We start from the raw sequence: 22797 nt of genomic DNA on the forward strand, positions 1-22797 counted from the left end.
AGTGCCCAAACACGTGAGACAGCGATTGTGGCCGTCAGAAGCGGAGAATTAGCGACCGCAACCAGGAATCATACACAGACGGAATGGCATCTTAAAAAAGACTCTCCGTCAGTGCCACTCTTTTAATAGGAAATATACTCTTTTTTTTGTGGAAAGAATATAATTTTTAGCTGCTGAAGTGCCTAGGAGCGTTCTCTGCACAACGCCGGTGCAAGAGGGCGAGAAACTGCTGTAATGTGCCGTAAATCCAACAGCTTCACTGACTTCAGATGTGAATGGACTGTCAGAGGATTTCAGCTCACTGAACACAACCGCTCTACTCTGAGGAGAAAATCTGAATGAGTGGTTACAAGCCAGCTCCTTTTATACCCGTATGTCCGGGGGAGTGGCATGCAAATTCCACTCTCCTATTCCCAATAGACTTTCCTCAAAGATCCAAGGTGTTTGGAACTCCCAAGGGCAACCGCTAATGTCACTACATTGAAACAGTGTCAAGTGAGTGACAGAAAATACACTGTCCTCATATGAGGACACCTACATTATAGCCTACATTTGGGTGTTTAATTATTTGGATGTGCTTGTCATATAAATTAGATTTCATGACAGTATGTATACTCGATTACACTGTATATTTGGATATTTGGCCAGTAATAATGTTCTTCTCCATCATTTGATTAATTATTTGGCCATGATCTATGGAATCCAAAATATAGTTAACTTTGTTAGGAGTAATAGTGCTTCAGTATGTTAACTGCATAATTTACAAAGGAGCTAAAGTTATAAATGTTTTTGTAATGTTACTTGCAAAAAAGTGGTACTTGCTCTTGTGAATCATGTAATCGTTTCTCTTAAGTGCTGAATATGAATTTCTAAAGATTAGAGATTTCTTAAGAATATCTCTGTACAAGCCTCTCAAGGACGGGAGGCAACAACTAATACTTTACTGCAACCTGATCTATATTCCACAAGGCTGGTGCTATATAAAGAGAGGTAAGCGACAGGACAATGTAACTTAAGCTGCCCCAGTTTCTACAAGTTCCTAAAACTACAGCTCAGATAAGATGAGAGGAAGGGAACAAAAGCTTTGTGAATAGAGAAGAGGTGAACAAAGACTTCCTTAAACATTTAAAAAAGCTGGACATAGATTTCCTTCCATACATAGTTGTAGATCATCTTAAAGTCATACTACAGTGCCTTTACGAACACTATTCAAATTTCTATTTTGACAAATTTCCTACTGAAACAGGAATTGGGGTGGGAAATGTCAAACGACTCACATTTCTACAAAAAGCCAGTAGGCTTTAGTACACACACACACACACACACACACACACACACACATACACACACACCCCTTTCCAACATGTTGCTCACATCAGAGTCACTTACCAGGAAAACTTGAGAAGCGATCTCAATAGGCAGCTTTTCAAACGTTTTGAGAACTGAATGATCTAACTGTCAACATTACTAAATAACCAGCCCATAAATGCACACAGCACAATTCGGTCTTTGCTTATGATGAGGTGAGAGCCATTGTGCCAATATAGATGAATGATAAACAAGCGAGTAAAAACAACGCATATTTTTTTTAATCACAATACACCAGAGTTAATGAATAAAGAACACTAATTCGAACTGTACATTCCATGAAGCCACTAGTCCTCGCAACAGAAATGTGACTGGTCCGATATCCCTCATTCTTCTATGTGTAAAAATTCAAGCCAGCAGGCCCACAACAAGGGTTGTTTCAGGATAAAGAAGAGGGTTTGGGGAGGGAGCAACATAAAATACACCTTATTGTTGTTTGCTAATTGCTGCGTTTGTTTCTTGTGAATGACAGGGTGCTGGAGGAGAGGGGTTGAAACTCATCTGGCTATTGGTCAACCATATTCTTACACCAGTTTATATGTCATAATATACATAATTAAATAAACATTTCCAACATTACAGTCATTACAGTTGAAACAACATAAAATACTCTTTTTGGGGCATACAGATAAGTGTAAGACATCATTAGAGTCTGTAAAGGGTCTACTTTTATTTGTGTACACTCACAATAACAACAAATCCTTGTGCTTTTGTAAAATAAAGAAAATAAAAAGGGTGAGCTTACAGCAGTCTCCGTATTCACGAGCATATATCTGAAACACGTCACAAAAATGAACTGAAACTCTGCAAATACTTATCACACAAACATGAAACATATGTCTGAAGAAAGCTTAAAACACTCACTTTTTTGTGTGTTTGAAAGATCGCAAGATACACAGGTGTTGTAAACTTTTTATCCTTCTAGAGAGTGGGAAACTCAGAAGGTAAGACCAGGAGACTCGGTTGTATCTTCAAGCAGAGATTCTTTATTGAGAAATTCGTGCTGTCAGCAGCTGCAGGGACCAACATCTAACTAAGGGAACTTTACATTGTAATTTATACATGCATTTAGAAGGCAGTGCTTAGAGATAGACACAAAGCACCCAGGTGATAACTTTAAAGCATGCAAATGATGTATACAGGCATAGGAAACCCACCCTAGACTCTAGATTGTTACCAGTCCTAATCCAATCAGCATAACTATTCAGATACAGAGATGCTAATCCAATCAGCCTAACTATTTAGACAACTGGGGCTGGGGCTCCAATAGCCATTAAAAGACAGAGGATGAGATTGTCAGTAGTCTGACTAATTTAATTTACAATAGAGAGAACAGAACTGGAAGGAAATCTCTTGCTGGAATACTCTTTCTAACAGCTGATATATTTATCATTTATACCTTAAATGCTAAATGCAGTCTACTCTACTTTCCCAGTTTATATATATGATTGTGTTTAACATTTTATAAATTTGTAATACAACAATTCCCCTTTGAGAGTTCTAATAACTCTCACAAAATAAAAATTTAGACACTTAAAAGTTCATTCTTGTAACTTGTGATCGTTACAGGCACATAGCACTTGCTCTGTGTTGTTTTTTTCTGTGATTGCATGCTGACACAGAACAAACATGCAATTAGGGTCCGTGAATTTCTTATGGGTAATAATCTTTTCTGGTTGGAACTGTTATTTTCTCATGAGGTGCTTGAGTCATTTGTTGAATGAAACACTTGATACTGTGGACGCATAAATAGTACACCAGTAGGAAAAAGAACAGCAGAATTGCTATTTCCTTTATCCACAGCCAGGGTTTACCTAGCAAGTTTCCAAACCATGAAGAATTATTTTCAGTCATCTGATGTAAATTTGCTGCAAGATCAAGAATGTCTTGTTGGATTTTGTTCAAGTTCTCTGTTGGATCCATTAAACCGGTGCAGCACTCGGGGCCGATAATGGTGCAGGCTCCCCTTGCGTTGCTAGAATGTAATCCAAGGCTACTCTGTTCTGTAAGATCATTATCTTGTGTGAAGCGAGAGTGTCCTTGATGTTACCAAGGGCCAAAGCCGTATCATTGGCCAATTTCTGTACAGAATTTGATAAGCTTCTGACTTGATCAAGGGCCTGCATGACACCATAAGACGGGATTATTGCTCCAAGAGTTCTCGACCACCATGTTTGTGCACAAGTGAGTCCTGGAATGCAGCCATCTTCTTTGTTTGTGGAAGGTGGTGAATTTTGTAAATGTGTAGAGCTTGGGGTGGAGTGTGTATTTTCTCTGATAGCCGGTAAAACATAAACCAGGGTGCACCTGCCATTGAATCGACTGGGTAGAATATTGTAGACAGAAGTTCCACATAACCAAAAAATGCCAGTCGGTGGAGGAATCATACACCACTGATTTATTGCCAAGAGTTTTGGAAGGGATGGTGTCCTGTGGAGACACTCTTCTAAGTCTTTGTCCTCTTTTCCTGCTGATGGAGTAATGTCTACATGGGATTTTGTTCTCACTTCGACCACAAAGCTGCAAAGTTCACGAGGAATTTCACCCAAGGGAGTCGAGGCTGGAGCATAATTTTCCATACACCAAGGAAAAGTCATTGGCAAAAGTAGATCTGTCATAATGGGAGGAGCTGAAGTTAGGTTGCAGGATGGTAATCCAGGAATGCAACATGGAGAGGGTGGAGGAACTGTTACATTGTGACATGTATCCTTGTTGTATAATCCACTGGTATGATGATCAAAGAAGGTACACGTGTCACATTTGGAGATAGGGTGTGCCACCCATGGGATTCCTGCTCCTACTGAGGGTGCGTGTGGCATGCAAATGTCCTTTCCTGCAAACAAGGCACTTCTTGACATATTCATCAGCTCTAAGAATATGTTGTTTCTGGAGTCCACACTTTGTGTGATGTCCATGATGGTTAGAAATGTGACAATCTTGATCATGTTGATGGATGACTGAAGATTCCGTATGTGAGTCTCTGTGTTGTGTATTTTTTTTTTTTTTTTTTTCCTTCTTCTTGTGATACTGGGCTTGGCAGTGGGTCTAGTTGTTTTCTTGAAGTTGTGGCCTCATACACAGGTGAGGAGGTCGATGCCCATGGGTCTCGGGACAGCCATCAAGTGGTATCTGCAAAGAGGGTAGAAAGAAAAACAAAAGACAGTAGATTTTTGTAGTATTTGTTGAAACACCCGGGTTGTGTCCTTTTCTGAGTCTGCTAATGTTGTTCCTTCTTTCCCTATTTCATAATTCCTTTGACACCTAAAGAACAGTGAGGTAAGGATGGACTAGTGGATGGGGAAGGCCTATGAGGGAGTCTTCACCACAGGGTTTGTCCCCCGATGCATATTGCATTCGGTTCTTCCCTGGGCTCCTCACTAGTCTGTGTCCTATCCTATCCCTGTAGGTGGGGGAACAACTTTGCAGTGTGACACATGAGTCCAGGTTTTCTTTCCCTGACACAATACTGCAGCTGCTGTAATCAACATCACTTGATGTGGTCCGTGCCACTTAGGCTCTAATGGCTTATTTCTGAATGTCTTTATCATGACCCATTGACCTGGGATGATTGTGTGTCCACCTTCTGGTGGAGTTTGCCAACACGACTCAACTCTCTCTTTGGCACTCTGTACTGCCTTTGTGAGGTTTTCACAGTAGCGATCAGGGCATCTGAGGCAATGTGTACATCAGCATTTCTAAGATCAATCACACCTGGCATTTGCATTGGGCGTCCAGTAATAATCTCATGAGGGCTCAGTCCTACTGATCTGTTAGGTGACGCTCTCATACTACACAGTACTGCTGGCAGCGCTTCTACCCATGGTACTCCTTCCTGATGCATTTTGCTTAGCCTGGTTTTAATTGTTCTGTTACATCGTTCAATCTGTCCTGATGCTTGTGGTCTGTATGGGCAGTGAAGATTCCACTTAATCTTCAACATTCTAGACACTTCCTTGACTACCTGTCCTGTGAAGTGTGTACCTTGATCTGAGTCAATGCAATCTGGTAATCCCCATCTGGGTATGAAATCAGTGACAAGACATTTAGCAGTATGTGCAGCTGTAGCACGCCCTGTTGCATAAGCTTCTACCCATCTAGAGAACTTATCTATTACTACCAAAACGTCAGTTTTTCCCTTACACGGAGGCAATGATATGTAGTCAACTTGCAGGTGACTGAAATGGTCCTGGTGGAGCTGGGGTATGTATTGCTGGTGTAGTAGCTGCTGGTACCTCATTATTTTTCTGACATGTAACACACCTCTTTGCTGTTTCAGTGGCTACATTTCTGAATTTTGGATTCCACCATTGATTAGAGAACCTGTGATTCATTGTTGCTGGACCACTGTGACCCAAATTGTGTATTTGTTGAGCCAAATATGGCAGCAGTGATTCGGGAGCAACATACTTTCCCCTTTGGTCCAGCAGCCAGATGAATCCACTGTGGCTCCTTTGTCTAACCATGTCCATGCTTCATACAGAGGAACGTCTTTGTACAGATCAATTATTGATTCAGGAGGCAGAATTGTCTTCTGTGCTATACTACCTGAACACACTTGTACAGTTGCATAGGAACAAGCTTGTTTAGCTGCTACATCAGCAAGAGCATTACCTTTAGCTTCCATTGTATTAGTGGTGAGATGTGCTTTCACTTTGATTACTGCCAATTTCTTTGGAAGTTTCATGGCAAACATTAGATCTTTCACTAATCCAGCATGCTTAATGGGGATCCAGCAGAAGTTAGAAACTGTCTGGTTTGCCAAAAGATACCAAAATCATGAATGACCCCAAAAGCATACCTGGAATCTGTGTAGATATTTGCAACTGATCCTGAAGCTAGTGTGCATGCTCTTGTTAAGGCTACTAGTTCTGCAGCTTGTGCTGAAAAATGATCTGGAAGACGACCTGAAGCAACCACTTCAGTGGTGGACGTTACTGCATAACCTGCTCATCTGTTACCTTCAATTACTTGAGCTGACCCATCAACAAACAACTCAAATTCTGAATTCTCTATGGGAGTTTCTTTTACTTCACTCGTAGATGTATATGTAAGCGTAACACAATCATGTGTCATTTCGCCTTCATCCTCTAACAAAACTTCAGTCATTGCAGACATCATACATGAGGATGGGTGTGGCAGCGGGGGCGTGGTCAAGCGCCCGTCCGGGAGAGAAGAGCGGTAAGGGCGCTCACACCTGAGCTAAATTATGTCTAACACCTGTCTCTAATTGCAGTAGAGCGAGGAGAGCGGATTAAAAGCCAGCAGCCACAGAGCAGAGGAGAGCCCCGACCTACAGCAACCCAGTGTTTCTGTGTCGATATGTGTGTGTGTGCACATTATAAAGTGTCAATAAAAAAAGGCTTACCTTGTGCCGGAGACCTGTTTCCCTGTCCTCTTTCAAGGAAGTTGTCACAATGGGTTTGTGACTGGTGCACGCTGTAGAACTATATTCGGGGCTGTGAGAGTTGCTAACCAATTTCCCCAACGAGAGGAAGTGACAGAAGTGACTTTTGCTTGATTCATTAGTGCGGACACTGCGTGAGGGCATCTTACGTTTACAGTCTGTCCTAACACCATTCCTGATGAAGCCTGAAGCGCTAGATGAACTGCCTGTACTGCTCTGAGGCATGGGCCCATACCTTGAGCGACTATGTCAAGTTTACCAGAATAGTAATGAATTGGGCGTAAACTGCCCCCATGATCTTGCATTAAACATGCAGTCATGAAGCTTAAATGTTCATGGACATAAAGAACAAAGGGTCTATCAGTTTGTGCAATTCCCAATGCTGGTGCTTGACATCAAATCATTGAACGCTTTGAGGTGAAGTTCAAAAAATAGGGAAAAAAACAAAACATCCTCCTCAGTTTTCATGAGCGCTTCCAGTTAGAGTAATCCATCATGTTCAATATCGATTCTAATTTGTATTCCAATGCTCAAAAACCATCTCTCCCCCGTAGTTTGGACTGTTTCCGATAAAATGAGCCATTCCCTGTTTCTCTCCTTCAATCACAGGCTCTGTAATGACCAAAATATGAAGGGAGCGCAACAACAGGCTGCGGGACCTGTCACTCTCGCACCTCGGTTTTTGATTGGATAAAAGCCACCCAATGTCTGGTCAGCAAAAGTTTGATGGATGGGAGTATTAACCAACTAAAACACGATTGCAGTGATTGACAGTTTGCTTAGTTTACCTCAGAAGATCTGTCTAATACATAGGTCTAATACAAGTGCGTTATATCTAACAATCTACATCATGGATCGTCGACTGAAGAGGAGTTTTTGTGGTGTTGAGAGTGTTTTGGAGGAGATAATGAGGAGTAGCGACGAAGAACAGCAGAAAGACGCAGAAACAGACATCTTAGACAGAGAGAGCACGGTGTCGAGTGTCGATTCGGCTGAAGAGGAGATGTTTCTCCATGGACTCGATCCCGTATTAGATCGGTAAGTTGAAACACATCGTCTTGAGTTTTTATGTTTATGAAGTATTGGCAGTTTTTCTGTTCATATCATGTTTTTGATTATAAAATGACTAGCAAAGACACAAGGCTACACGAGTAGCTAGGTGATAGCTGTATATTATACATAAAGACATAATATTTATATCACACACACACATTATATTTATGATGCATATAATATAACAAAAATATCTTTATCTTTATCTTTCCTGTCTTTCAGTGGCTTTGGTTTCCAGTTGGTAACAAACCTTGTTAGTGACTGCCTTGGATCAACATAAATACTGTAATTGCTTTTTTTTTTCTTTAGTAATTGGATATTTATTATAATTATCAGTTTATTGTAATTTATTTGAGTAAAAAACACTGCTGCAATAACAAATGTTGTTTTCTTTTTATATAATTTATTAATTAGTTGTAAAACGATCACTTTTGAAATGCATACATGAAGTGAGTTTTTTTTGTTTCACTGTTTTTGCTATCAGAATTGTTCAAAATAAAGAGTATTTTGTTAAAATGTTAAAATGTTGTGCTGAAATCATTTTTTCTTGTGTGGTTTGATGAGCAGAACAGTTCTGAATTGATATACATGTATGTAGTATGTAGTGTTTACTCCTTATGTCATTTGGTTACCAGATGTCCATTTGGAGTCTCCAAATGGCCTTTTGGAAAGGACGCCTAGACTTTCCCTGAATAAAAGCTTACAGAAACTACATTTTTGGGAGTATCATCTTCAAATTTGAATCAGAACATGGTCAGACATTCAGTTTTATCTTTATGGTGTTTTCAGGCCTTTAACATAAAAGTCTGATACATTTTTCCCTAAATGAAGTTCATTCATAGAAATCGTGAGTCACTTTCATGTAAATTTGACCTTGTTTTACTCTGTTCCTATGCTACTTTTGAATTAATATGACTCTTGGGTAACAAAGTTTCAAGTGTCTAGTTTAAAAAAATATCAGAGTTATGAATGTGGACCATATGGTTTAGGAGCTACAGACATTTGTATTTGGGTATGTCATTTTCAGAAAATTCTCAAAAATAGGGGTGCTGGTTAAGAGGTTAATGGTAGTAGGCGGAGGTATGGATTTGACTGAAGCTGCTCGATCCTGTGTGATGGATCTATTTCCTGCACCAATTGTTTGACCCAGAAATATGACTTGCTTTTTAGCAATTTGAGCTTTGTGAAAACTGCATTTGTGTCCTTTTTTATGCAAATAGTCCAACAATGCTGCCAATTCAGTTTGATGTACCTCGTGATCTGTTGAGGCAATCAAAATATCATCGACATATTGGATCATAGTGGACTGTTTTACCGGACATTCTGGGTCACACAAATCATGTCTGACAGCCTGATGGTATATAGTTGGGGAGTTTTGAAATCCCTGTGGCAAACGTGTCCACTGGTATTGTTCATAGTCAACTGTAAACGCTAACCATGGCTGGCTGTCAGAGTGCAACGGTACAGAAAAGAATCCATTAGACATATCAATTACTGAAAAAATCTTACACTTCAATGGCAAGCCATTACAAATTGTAGAAGGATCTGCCACTAGAGGGGTGATTTTATCAATATGTTTATTGGCTACTCTGTAGTCTATTGTAATTCTCCATGTTGCATTGGACTTCTTGATAGGCCATATGGGTGAATTACATGGACTGTTGGTTTTAACTAGCACTCCTTGCGTCAGCAACTTTTCTACAATAGGTTTGATCCCCTGTATAGCTTCCTTATTGATTGGATATTGTTTGGTGACCGGAGGTGGAGTTCCTGTCAATTTGACTGGTTCTACACCTGTCAACAAACCACAATCATCCTTGTCTTTAGCCCAAATTGGATGATTCTGTAAGAAAGCATACTCTGGAGGGATTGCATTATTGGTAGAAACTTGTGCTGAGCAAATTTTAATGCTAGCAGATTCAAAGGACATGTCTAAAGTTAGATGTACTTGTCTCAGGAGATCCATGCCTAAAATTGCACCTTTATTTAATGGAGCACATAGCAGTTTTGTAGTCAGAGTTTTCAGGCCAAATTGTACCTCTATGAGCGGGGTTTCATACAAAACAGAATCTTCACCTATTACGCCAGTTAAAGAAAGTTTGGTTTTCTTGTACGGGATGTCTAAACTTTTAGCCAATTTTGTAGGAATTACTGTAATTTCTGCACCTGTATCAAGCAAAAAATCAATCTCTTTCTCTCGTATGCTACCTTTCACAAAAATTATTTTGTCATTATGATGGATTACAGGGGAAAGGTAGCTACTCACAGCCCCAACGATTCGTTTTTTTCCTGGTCTTGTTGTGCTCTTAGAAGAGCCTGAACGAGCTGTCCTAAAGTTTCAGTGGACACTTGCTGAACTGCTTCAGGGTTGTAAGCAGGCGGGGGAGGAGCAGAATTATGCATAGCATTTCTATTTGCATCTTGTAACTTCTTCCTACACTCTTTCTCCCAATGTCCTAATTTTCCACAGTAGTGGCATTTGCCTTCTTTTTTAGGCCACCCGTTTTTTTGTTTTTCTGTGCTAAATGTAGCTGCTGCTGCTACTCTCACTTTGGCTTTAACATCAGCATCTCTTTCCCATGTAGCCAACCTGTCTAGGTTACTTCTAAGAGTTCTGTTAGACCAAGTGAGATCTAGGAATGGCAAGGCTCTTCTGTACTCAGCTAAAAGGCCATCTGACCAGATGCGGACTAGGGGTCCCTTGTCATCTAACACACTTTCAGAATTATCAACAATTCCACTGTAAGTTACAGCTGACTGACAAAACCTTTCAGTGTATTCACTCACAGTTTCTTCTTTCTTTTGTACACAGCTAGTGATTCTTGACCAGTCTATTTTGGGTCCCATGATATTCTTTAGAATTTTCAAAACACCTTCTCTTATATCACTTCTACTGGCATGCTGTAGTTCAGAAGTCACTGCAGATTCAAAACTGTTGACTGTTTGACATTAACTGTGTGACTTCTGTTAACGACATGTCATATAGATGCATTTTGTTGATCAATGCTCTTCTAAATTCAGAAAACTGTGTGCGTGCTGAGGGTAAGCTCTGGGATAGTCTCTCTATATCTTTAGGTCCAAGCGCTTTTGTGACTGTTTGTATTTGGACAACAGAAGAGTTGGTAGAAACACTTTCAGTTCCCTCAATTCCCTGAGATTGTCTCCTAGCACCACACACATTGACTAAATTTACAGGCACAGCAGTTACGGATTGGAGAGCTACATCTGTTTCAAAGAAATTTTGTAAGTCAGGGAAAATGTTATCCGGCTGATTAACTTCTTCTACAACAGTTTTTTCTGCAGCTTTGTTGTGGTTCAATTTCTTGATTAAAGAGGATACTCTAGCACGGAGCTCTTTGTTCTCTTTCTCTAGCTCTGAGTTATGCTTAGACTGTTGTGTAGCAAGTGCTAAACAAAATTCTCTGTGGCAGCAGATAATGCCTTTCACATTGTTCTTGCGAATACTTGCTCCTAGTACCTTTTTACACTCATCTACTGACCAAGTCTTGTCTGGATGAATCTCATATTTCTTAGTTAGTTCTTGTCTAACATTCTCAGTGACAATTAGGTTCAGTTGTTCTCCTAACAGTGTTTTGAATTCACTATCTGACCACAAAGGAGTCTTAAGACCACCTTTTTCAGTTGTGGGGATTAGTCTAGCACTTTTCTTAAACATTTTGTGGATTTTCTTTGATCTGTTACCACACAAACAAACACTAAAACGTCTCTGATCAACAGAGGGTACACTTGTTAACACAGTTCAACTATTGTTAACCTTCTTTGACCCAAGCAAAGGATAACACAAATTACTAGCACTTTATGCTAATCTTCTCTGTCTAAAAACAGAGGGTAACAAATATTCTTCTCTGCAGATACAGAGGATAAACAAAATATTAGCCTTTTATGCTAATCTTCCCTGCCTGAAAACAACAGAGGGTAACCAATATTAACACGTAATGCTAATCTTCTCTAAAAAGACAATTTTAGAGGATAACTTAGTTAACCAAACCTACAGCTGTCTGTTAACCCTTCTCTGACGGCAGCAGAGGATTTGTACTGGTCTTAAAGGTTCTTTTGGATAGAGTAGCACTCACCAAACTTTGGTTGTAAGAAAGATTCAGGCTGGAATGCAGTCAGATCTTTGTTGAGCTTGAAGTTTCAATCTGGATTCAGGTGAGTAGCTCTATCCGGTCACGGCACCAAAACTGTTGTAAACTTTTTATCCTTCTAGAGAGTGGGAAACTCAGAAGGTAAGACCAGGAGACTCGGTTGTATCTTCAAGCAGGATTCTTTATTGAGAAATTTGTGCTGTCAGCAGCTGCAGGGACCAACATCTAACTAAGTGAACTTTACATTGTAATTTATACATGCATTTAGAGGGCAGTGCTTAGAGATAGACACAAAGCACCCAGGTGATAACTTTAAAGCATGCAAATGATGTATACAGGCATAGGAAACCCACCCTAGAATCTAGATTGTTACCAGTCCTAATCCAATCATCATAACTATTCAGATACAGAGATGCTAATCCAATCAGCCTAACTATTTAGACAACTGGGGCTGGGGCTCCAATAGCCATTAAAAGACAGAGGATGAGATTGTCAGTAGTCTGACTAATTTAATTTACAATAGAGAGAACAGAACTGGTGTAACGGTTACCCTGTCTTGTCTCACTGTTGCCCTTTGTTTGTAATTTTGTCACTTTTGTTATTCCTTAGTTTTCACTTTTGTCACCCTTGTACCTCCATAGTCTTGTTTTCCCTCGTGTTCACTGTTCATTGTTTTCACCTGCCCTTGTTAATTTGCCTTTGGTTTCTGTTAATCACCTTGTCACCTAGTTTGTGTTCTGTTTGTTCATTGGCCCCTTTTTCCCATGTTTTTGTATTTATATCCTGGTTTTTGGTTTAGTCCTTGTCTGTTGTTGAATGCTGTTGTACGTAGTTTGTGCTCGCTCCCATGCCTGTGTTCCCATGTTCCAGTTCCTGTGTTTTGTTTTCATTTGCCCATCGTGGTAGTTTTGTTTATTCCATGCCTGTGTTCCCGTGTTCCATTTCCTGTGTTTTTCGTGTTTTGTTTTCATTTGCCCATCGTGGTAGTTTTGTTTATTCATGCCTGTTTGTTTCCTTTAATCAATAAACTCGCATTTGGATCCTCATCCCTTGTCTGACTCCGACCTCATTCGTTACAACTGGAAGGAAATCTCTTGCTGGAATACTCTTTCTAACAGCTGATATATTTATCATTTATACCTTAAATGCTAAATGCAGTCTACTCTACTTTCCCAGTTTATATATATGATTGTGTTTAACATTTTATAAATTTGTAATACAACACAGGCGAGGAAACTCCTGGATAGTGACGAAGAGTTCACATTTTTCTCAGAAGAAGAGCGGGACTCCGATGAACGTTTGTATTTTGAAGAGTGACTTGATCCAGCCGAGGATACAATTTCGGACGAGTAAGTCATTTAGTTTTCATTAGTTGACATGCAATTTTATATAAACATGTAAAAATTTTACTAGTGAGACTGTTTGCAGACTTGCCAGCCAGAATTCAGAATATTGAAATGTGAAATATGTCGTAATAAGCAAGTTTTAGTTACATTTAAATGCTGTTTTGGCTAAAGCAGGTATTTAAATTGTATGCTGTATGATATAAATATGGTATGTAATATGATATAAAAATAATATGAATGTTTAGATTATATTTGATCTAGTGTTTATGCTGCCTCCTTTCCATCAACAAAGATATATTAACCTATATTAATTAAGAAAATCAGCATATTATAATGATCTGAAGTATTATGTGACACTTAAGACTGCAGTAATGATACTAAAAATTCAGCTTTGATCACAAATAGCATTTTACAATATATTCAAATAGAAAGCTGTTCTTTATATTGTAAAAAGAGTTCACAATATCAATGTTTTTACTGTATTTTGGATCAAATAAATGCAGTCTTGGTGAGCAGAAGAGACTTCTTTTAAATGGTAGTGTAGGTCTAAAATTAAGTAAAGTATTTATGTAAAGAAAATGTATAGTCAGATTACTTCTTTAATTTAAAACTTGATTTTGATCATTAATTCTTCCTGTCACATTCCTCAGTGATAGGCCCAGGGGAGGGGTCTTTGTTTCCTCAGGTGTGAAATACATCCATATTAGTGATAGTTCATGCCTCCTCGCACATGACGTTTCTAACACTAAAAGTGTCTTACAAAAGTTAAATTACTATATTGTTTTGTTTGAGTGATCAGGATGGTTTTCACATAATTTTGTAGAAAAAAATCTAGTCTACAAGATCCAGTTCTCAAAAGCATTGTGGACAAATGTTGAGTGTGTTATATGGCCTTATTTCAATGACTTAAAGTTTTTTTTCAAAAACCATGCATAAACATTAATTTCTCAATAATACAAACATGTACACACATGTTGCTCACATATTATTGTAGCCCAGATTATGCTGAATACAGTGTTATTAGATTAGATTAAAATGTATTGTCATTGTGCAAAAAATACAAGTACAGAGCCAATGAAATGCAGTTATCAGACTTTAGCCATTAATGTGTTTTTAAGCAACTGAAAAAAGCACAAATGTCAAGGCATGTCAAAACTTCTGCAGGGCCCAAAACACCCTCAGACCCCAGAGGGTTAAGTTCCAAAAAAGAGGACATGTCTGGGAAAAAGAGGATGTATGGTCACCCTAATTTAATGAAGATAAAAAAGTGACACAAAACCTTCTAATCAGCTTCTTAACAAGGATTTGTAGCAACATTTTAATTGCAGCTATGTAGCAGAATACTTTTTCCCCTGCTGACTGGTTAATTCTGAATTTAAACAAGAGTCATTCTAGTAAACAAACATGATGGTATACAAAATATGACTAATGGCCCTGTGTCTGTGGCTCTTAATCTCTGCTTTGCATGCACGTGTATTACATGTGTTTAAATGTGTATTCTCTCTTGGAGAAGGAGGGTGAATTACAAAAAGTCAGTTTTGCTCATCTCAGTATCTCCTAGTGCTCGTGATCATAAGGATTTCAGATATAGCCTAAACTCCTGAAAACCCATTAAGACATAAGACATAAGGTTGCACCACAACAAACCTCTCATTACACAGCATGTGATGGAGTGAGAGTCCATCACCCACGTTTAAAATTTAATGTCCTAAAGAGTTTATTGGAATAAAATGGGCTACCTGGGAGTTACATTGATAAGACCTGCAGGCAATAAAGCAGTGGAATCCTTAAGCAGATAATTGCAGAGCGTGCAATTTTCTGTCTAAAGCTTCTAATTATTTTGATAAATCAAAACAGAAGCAGAGCTGCTTGATGTAATATTGAAAACTGTGATGAAAAAAAAATTCAAGAGCTCACAACTACTTTATGGCATTACGTTCAGGTCAGAAAGCTAATGGCAACTTTAAACAGTCTGTACACAGCAAAACCAAGGTTCCCTCAGCCTTTCAGTGCTTCTTCTCTGTGTCTCTCCCACAGAGGCTGTTGCTAAACAGAATTCAATTTTCTGTCACAGGTGAAGTGCAAGGCTATTGCTCTTTAATAAAGGACAGTCAGGAGGCAATCAAGGCTTAAAGTCTAGAGCATTGTCTTGAAGCTAACTATAATTTGTTCATGCTGTCTTAATGCAGCCTTCTGTCTTTCACAAATTAGAAATAAACTGCTTCACCTAAGGGCCACCAAAACAAAGTGAAGACAAAGCTGATTGATTAACCACAGGGAATACAGAGGCAAGGGAAACGTGTGTTTAAGTGACTATTGCACTTTCATCCCCTCACTGTTCTTGATATTTTCAACTAGCAACTGGAAGTGCAGCAAACTTTGAGCTCACCAACATTCTCCAGGGCCACTTTCTGCTCTAACTTCTGAATGTCATTCATCTGCAATTGTGAAGTCTCTGTCATGACAATTCTTCATGGTGCACACCGGTCTACGGCTAAATGACTATGCCGTTTATCTCTGATGAGGTCACCAAAGGTGTGTCATAGTATTGCAGGTTTGGGGCACAGAATAAGTTCCACTTCACTCCACATGCACTTTGTGATGAAGGCGTTGTCACTGCCTACATGCACTAATAACTGCTTGAAAATAGAGGGTACCACTGGGTAATTTTTACCCCAAAGTAATTAGAGATATTAGAAGAGATTACGGTAGTATCACAATGCAAAAGCTTCAAAATACCAGTGGTGCCACAGTAATGTTATGTTGTATGTTCGGTAAATATTATTTTCGCTAAAAGCTTCATTTGAATCAGACCAAAGTCTGCAGTAACATATAGCCTTTTTGAGTAACGTCCCCTTTACGCAGTATATTTTAATAGCACAAAATGCTATAAATGTGATTTATGAGGACATTTCTAGTGTCCCCATAATTCAAATCGCTTAAAAATCATACTAAACAATGTTTTATTGAAAATGTAAAACTGCAAAAAGTTTTGTGATGATTAGGTTTAGGGGTTGTGTTAGGTTTAGAGGATAGAATCTATAGTTTGTACAGTATAAAAGTCATTATGTCTATGGAAAGTCCTCATAATGATAGGTAGACCAACATGTGCGTGCGCGTGCGTGTGCGTGCGTGCGCGTGCGTGCGTGCGCGTGCGTGTGTGTAATCTGCACTCGCGCTGCTGTTTACCAGGAGAGAGTGGCTGAAGCGGTTGTAATAGCCATTTTTCACACTCCACGTTTTGGAATGCGGAAGGAAACGATTGCAGGGTAAACTTTGACAGCAGTGAATTAGAGTGAATGGGAGACCACAGCAAATTTTATTTTCACTTACCCATTTGCTCCAAGAGCAAAAGAAAAAGTCCACTATTACATTTGAATGACTTTCCAGAAGAAGAAAAAATAGAGCGGTGAATAAGACAGTCAGATGGGAAAAGATGCCAAATCTACGGTCATTTTTTCAGCAGCTGTAATCGAAACACCCTCGCAGCTGTGGTAATTCATTTTTTAAACCTAATTCCAGGGTAATATAACACAAATAATAATAATGTTATAAACTTACACCCAAAAAAAAAAATTAAATAAACAAATATATATATAAAAAAGATTTACGAAGCTAAATAAGGCGGAAACACGTCATCACAGTCTGTGAACAAGGAAACAGCTGCTGAAAACAGTCTTTGCAACATTACAATATCGTTAGCTTTATGTTACCATATTATATATAAACTATACCATATTATTAAATATTTAAGACATTAAAGTATAGATTTAAAAGAATAGGTCACCCAAAATTTTAAATCCTGTCATTTACAAACCCTCATGTCATTCCAAACCCTTAACACTTTCTTTTGTGTAACACATAGGAGATATTTTAAAGGATGTTCCATCTGCTTATTTAAATACAACAGCAGATGATAGTGACTCTCATAACGTAACTTTTTAAAACCTTTAAAACCAAACAAAACCAAACAAAAAAAACAGAGAAAAGAAAAAATAATATGCTGAGACATCAATAACATAGAACCTCACTGTTTATTGTGTCATAACGTCATGACATTTGGTCACAAGACAAGATCAAAGGTATGATGTTTTTAGTGTGTCGCTATATTTGATCAGTTCATTTGTCCTGCTTACAGGAGTTGATCAATGATTTGATTTGAGAGTGAACAACGACTTTTCGAAATTTTGTCTGTTTATCACTCAAAGTGATTGTATGCCTTCAGACGATTGGAATATAAATGCATAAGATGTACAGACTTCTTTTATTTTTACTTTTGGGAGTTTTTTTAGCTTTAAAAAGAGACACTTTCCAGTGCTATTGTTTTGAGATCAGCAAACTGAATATCCTTTAAAAAGTTTCATAATAGAAAGAAGGTCATACGGAACAACAGGAGGGTGAGTAAACGATGAAAGACTTAATATTTCTGCTTTTATATGCTGCACAATATGGGGAATGTTAATATTTCAATTGTAGTTTGTTACAATCTCAGTGTTAAACTAAGTGTTTATTAAAGTAACCAGCTCGAAAACATTTCTCATTAACTATGTTATACAAATCAGATGCAGTGTGTTTCCATCTCATGTCTATACTGTAAATACATACAAATTTAAAAAATTTGGTGCGATCACAACAACCTTTAGCTGAACACGCACAATACAGTGAGTGAGGAAACTTGCAGGTAGAATCACTCAGGACCACACACACCCTGCCCACTCCTTTTTTTAACTGTTGCCCTCTGGCCTTTCCACAGAGCAATCAGTGCTAGGACAACCCGGCACAAGAACAGTTTTTACCCTCAGGCCATTTAACACATGCCTAAACTGCCTTCAGGTCTCCCCATAGTGCAATAATGTACAAACATATCTAATATCATATGTAAATTCTCTGATATTTAATTCAATGACTGTTTTGTTTGTATGTCTATTTATTCTCTTACCTTGTTTTATATCCTGTCTCACTGTAATGTTCTGTGTGCACTTGCTTGTTTCTCCTATCACCAAAACAAAATAAAGCACACTTGGAAAAAAGCTCATTCTGATTCTGATGACTGAACTTTAGAAAGTTAAAGCCTTTTCATAGCTTTCTGTATCCAAGATGCAACAAAAAAAGTATTGTTATACACGTAAGTCTTATTCTTATATGTGTGAAGGAAAGACCTGTTGTTCATTTAAAAAATAAATAAATAAATAAAAAATGAATACTGAATTTCATGTTGCTAAATTTCAAAATCTCAAAACTATTATTTTCTCTGGTTACCATCCATTCTCTATAGTGCACAGGCTGGGTCTCTCTCAAGCGGTTTCACTTTTGACACTGATTGATTCAGATGACAGTGAGGGTGCTTTCACACCTGATTCAATTTCTTGTAACGAACAAGAGTTCCTACCTCCCTCCTCCTCTTGCCCACACTAGTTTCTGTTCACATCATATTTTTTTGGTCCCATTCGTGGTCTACCTAAGAAGGTACCACTGTAACTAAAACTTGAAGATGTCAGCTTCACTGTGTGACATATTAAAATTGTTCTCTTTGGATTACCACCAAAACTTGCCATGCCCAGAACGACACTTTTGTTTGTCTGCCACTGATGCACTGAATGTGCAATGATGTGAAGAATGTTAGTGTTTGTCTTCCACAAGCCTGCAGATGCATTTCTAGAGATGTGAAGAATGTTAACTGCTCTCTGAGGGTGATTTATATGGAGACAAACAGGTATGAGAAATGTAGTATACCACAATAATTGCAATCCTGAGCCTGCAAAGATGCAAATTATACATCATCAATGGCGGTTCACAAGAACCGTACTTCATACCACCTTTTAATGCAGACTCTGGTGTGGTTCGCAAGTGGAATACAACGATCAGATCATCCAGTCATCCTTCACTTGGGTGTCCTCCCCAAAAGTGCTAGTGTGAAAGCACCGTTCATAATATGAAATACACGCGCACATGCATTACCAAAATCACTGCATAAACAAGAATGAAAGCACAGACTTTGGCTAATTTGAATAGCTTTCTTAGCTTCTTGGGCTTCAAACATTGAGTAATTGGTTGAACTCCTTTAATCTTCATCATTATTTGAGTTCATGTCAGTGGTACAGACATAGAACTGAATGCTAAAATTGATGCAATGAGAGACTTATCGAGATATATCTTGCTCTGTGTGAAAGTGAGCAATCTGTATGAGCACTCAAGAATCAACAAGCCCTTGTTTCATCAGAACCTTGCTGTAAAGTTGTGTTAAATGGATTATGCTCTGAATTTTAGGGAACATTAAATCTTACCCTATCTACCATCACTTCTTGGCAAAACGTAATTTGCAGCATACATGCATGCAAAGGAGAGTGAGAAATGTTTGTTAAATGGTGTTGTTGTGAATAAAAGTAGGCTGTAATGCTGACAGTTTATTAAACTTTGTCTGTCATTTCTTTCAAATTTGCTTTTGTCAAATTCCAGAAAGACCTCCACATCTCATAAATAGAGGCATTGCCTAAAATGATACATATACACTAAGTAAATTAACAAACAGTTAAAATCAGAACTATGCAAACAACTATGAATAAAATACCCTGCACAGTTTCAGTTCATGAATGTAATGGCACATACAGTAAAAGAATGCTATTGATGGATGGTTAAGCAGAGCTCAGTGTACACACTGGTCTCACGTGAAGTACCACTGGACAGGATGTAAGACACCACTCAACAGATAATACAACAAATAGGAGCTATGGGAGCATGGTGAATCTTTGATGCACTTGAAAAAAAATTCAAGCTGAAACTAAAATAATTCAAGAAAACTGTTAAATTGATTATTTATTTTTTTTATATATATAAAAGTTGTGGTAACATTACAGTATTTTCATCAATGAGTCATTAACAAACGCATATTAGATTAGCAGTTCATGTGCATTCAAATAATTATGTATATATAAGTATCTGATACAAAGTGCCAAATACATTTCTTACAATTTTCATGTAGTACAAATGATACTCTCATCATTTACTCACCCTCATGCCATCCCAGTGTGTATGACTTTCTTTCTTTATCAGAACGCATTTGAAGAAAACCATTAACAGTGACTAACGTAAATATCAAAGATGGCGACGTCCACAACACCAGAATGTCTTATCCCGTTATAAAATAAACAAGTTCGAATGAGAAGCGAGTTCATTAATCAGATCATAATTAACCGCCAGCGGCTTTGAATGCTTTTTAACCGAGTTAAAAGCACAGCATTTGTTGCACGGCTCGCAATCGCGAGCAGCTTCGGTGAAAGACAGTAGTTGGATCTTCGGATAACACACAGCTCATATCTCTGTCTCTGTGAGTTAACAAACCCCTCAACACGACACACACACGTTTACAGTGCAGCGCATGCACGCGCTGTCAGCTTTGAGACTGGGCAAGCATCAACGATTTTTAATACACATTATTAAACACTGTGCCCAAAACACATTATATAGTGAGTGTGATATCCCAGAAATGTTATTGTCATAAATTGTTGCCCCAGAACCCAGTGGTCTATGGAAACAGTGGAAAACTTATGACCAAATTGTTTTAAATTCAGGACTGTAATATTGCTCATATCACACAAATTAAAGATTGTCATATACTGAGCTGAGCATGTTTATTTCCATTAAAACATACAATGAGCCATAGTGCCAGAAGAGCTTGTTTTGACATACAGAAAAATTTTAAATAAATGATTTCCTTTTAATCGTTTCTTTCCACAGTTCAGAACCACTGGAATGGACAGCAGCAATTATCAAATCTGACCACCAAAGACAACAATCTCAACCTGAATGCACAAGGCAAATGTAATGTACACACAGCAGTCTACATACCCTAATATTTTGTTTAAACAGACACTTTGCAATAGAGTTAGAAATATAAAACAGAGCATAGCATAAGAACAACATGATTGCCAGATCACCACTTCATAGTGTCAGACTAACCAGAAACAATTACCTAGTATCTATGACCAAGAATCAATAACACATATTTTTTTAAATATATTATCTTATCTTTACTTCAACACAAAATCCATGCATCTCTCCTTGCGAATGAACATCTCTGCCACATTGTTGTAAAAGTTGCTCGCTTGTTGAAGTTTCGACCTCTATTTTCTTGATTCCATTGAAATCAACTTTGCGAAATCCCCATAGGTCGGCGATGCTTACACTATATACATTTTAGTGCTTAATAACGCATTAGTTACATTAACTTCAACATGTTGACACAAACAAAAATCTAGCCTATCAGATAGCATGACTGAAGGAAGGAACCTCTGATTGGCAAACTTATTATATAAGCATGCTTACCTTGGCCATTTGTAGTAGCCTGAGTGATTCAGTGTGAAGTCAGAGAAAGCATAATGAAGTGCTTTTACCTGAGGGTGGTGCCAAAGCAAACAAATGAATAACAGTCTGTGCTGTTAACAATTATATTTAAATATTTCATAGTGTCATTTTGTTTTTTTTCATCCTTCTGTTAGGTAAGCACTGCTTACATTGCTTATATGGACAGCATGCCTGGTGCAGCGTGGCTTTAACATTATATGATGTGGCAGACAATATTTGTCCACTGCAGTTCCGTTTGCAGAGAATACAGTTCTGAGACCTGAAAATTTTAAATCAAATCACTTTATTGTCACACTACCATGTACACAAGTGCAACAGTAGGTGAAAGACTTGTGTGCAGTTCCGAGCAACATAGCAGTCATGACAGTGATGAAACATATACCAATTACAATAAACAACATATTTACACAACACAATTTACATATCAAATATACACATAATTACACAACACAATAATAATATACAATGTACAGCAAACAATACACACAATATGGAATACACATACAATAAAAATAACAAATAAGAGTATATAAAATATATACAGTAGTTGTATTGTCGAGAATATATTTGACAGTACAGTGTGAGATATAAGATTAATAAAGTGCAGTGCTGATTATTGATCGTGAGAGATCAAGTGGTCAAAAGTCTGATTGCTTGGGGGAAGAAGCTGTCATGTAGTCGGCTGGTGCATGTCCTGATGATGTGATACCGCCTGCCTGATTGTAGCAGTGAGAGCAGCCCATGGCTTGGGTGGCTGGATTCTCACCGCCTGTTATATATGTCCTGGAGTGAGGGAAGCTCACCTCCGATTATGTGTCTGGCAGTTCGTACCAGCCTTTGCAGGGCTTTGCGGTTGTGGCCTGTGCTATTGCAATACCAGGCGGTGATGCAGCCAGTCAGGATGCTCTCTACAGTACTGGTGTATAACCATGTGAGGATGTGGTGGTTCATTCCAAACTTCCTTAGCCATCTCAGGAAGAAGAGGCTCTGGTGAGCCTTCTTCACAACGGCCTCAGTATGGACGAACCATGTGAGTTCCTCAGTAATGTGGACATGAGGAACTTGAAGCTGCTGACTCTCTCCACCGGTGCTCCATTAATGTTGATGGGGCTGTGTTCTCTGTCTTTCTTCTTGAAGTCCACTACAAGCTCCTTGG

General features: G+C 38.4%; 1 protein-coding gene across 1 annotated transcript; it reads right to left on the bottom strand.

The window, feature by feature from the left end:
- Nucleotides 1–2383: 2383 nt before the first annotated feature.
- On the bottom strand, nucleotides 2384–20544 carry LOC127643987 (syncytin-A-like). The gene is made up of 2 exons (XM_052126964.1): nucleotides 20289–20544; nucleotides 2384–4497 (listed from the first exon to the last, which is right to left on the bottom strand). The coding sequence occupies exon 2, from the start codon at nucleotides 4311–4313 to the stop codon at nucleotides 3291–3293; it is 1023 nt and encodes a 340-aa protein (XP_051982924.1). The 5' UTR covers nucleotides 4314–4497; nucleotides 20289–20544; the 3' UTR covers nucleotides 2384–3290.
- Between the last annotated feature and the right edge of the window lie 2253 nt (nucleotides 20545–22797).

Source organism: Xyrauchen texanus, chromosome 5, assembly GCF_025860055.1.
Source record: "Xyrauchen texanus isolate HMW12.3.18 chromosome 5, RBS_HiC_50CHRs, whole genome shotgun sequence".
Taxonomy (NCBI): Eukaryota; Metazoa; Chordata; class Actinopteri; order Cypriniformes; family Catostomidae; genus Xyrauchen; species Xyrauchen texanus.

Excerpts from the sequence above, each read along its gene's own strand:
- LOC127643987 (XM_052126964.1), bottom strand. The coding sequence starts at position 4,313 with ATGATCAAGATTGTCACATTTCTAACCATCATGGACATCACACAAAGT.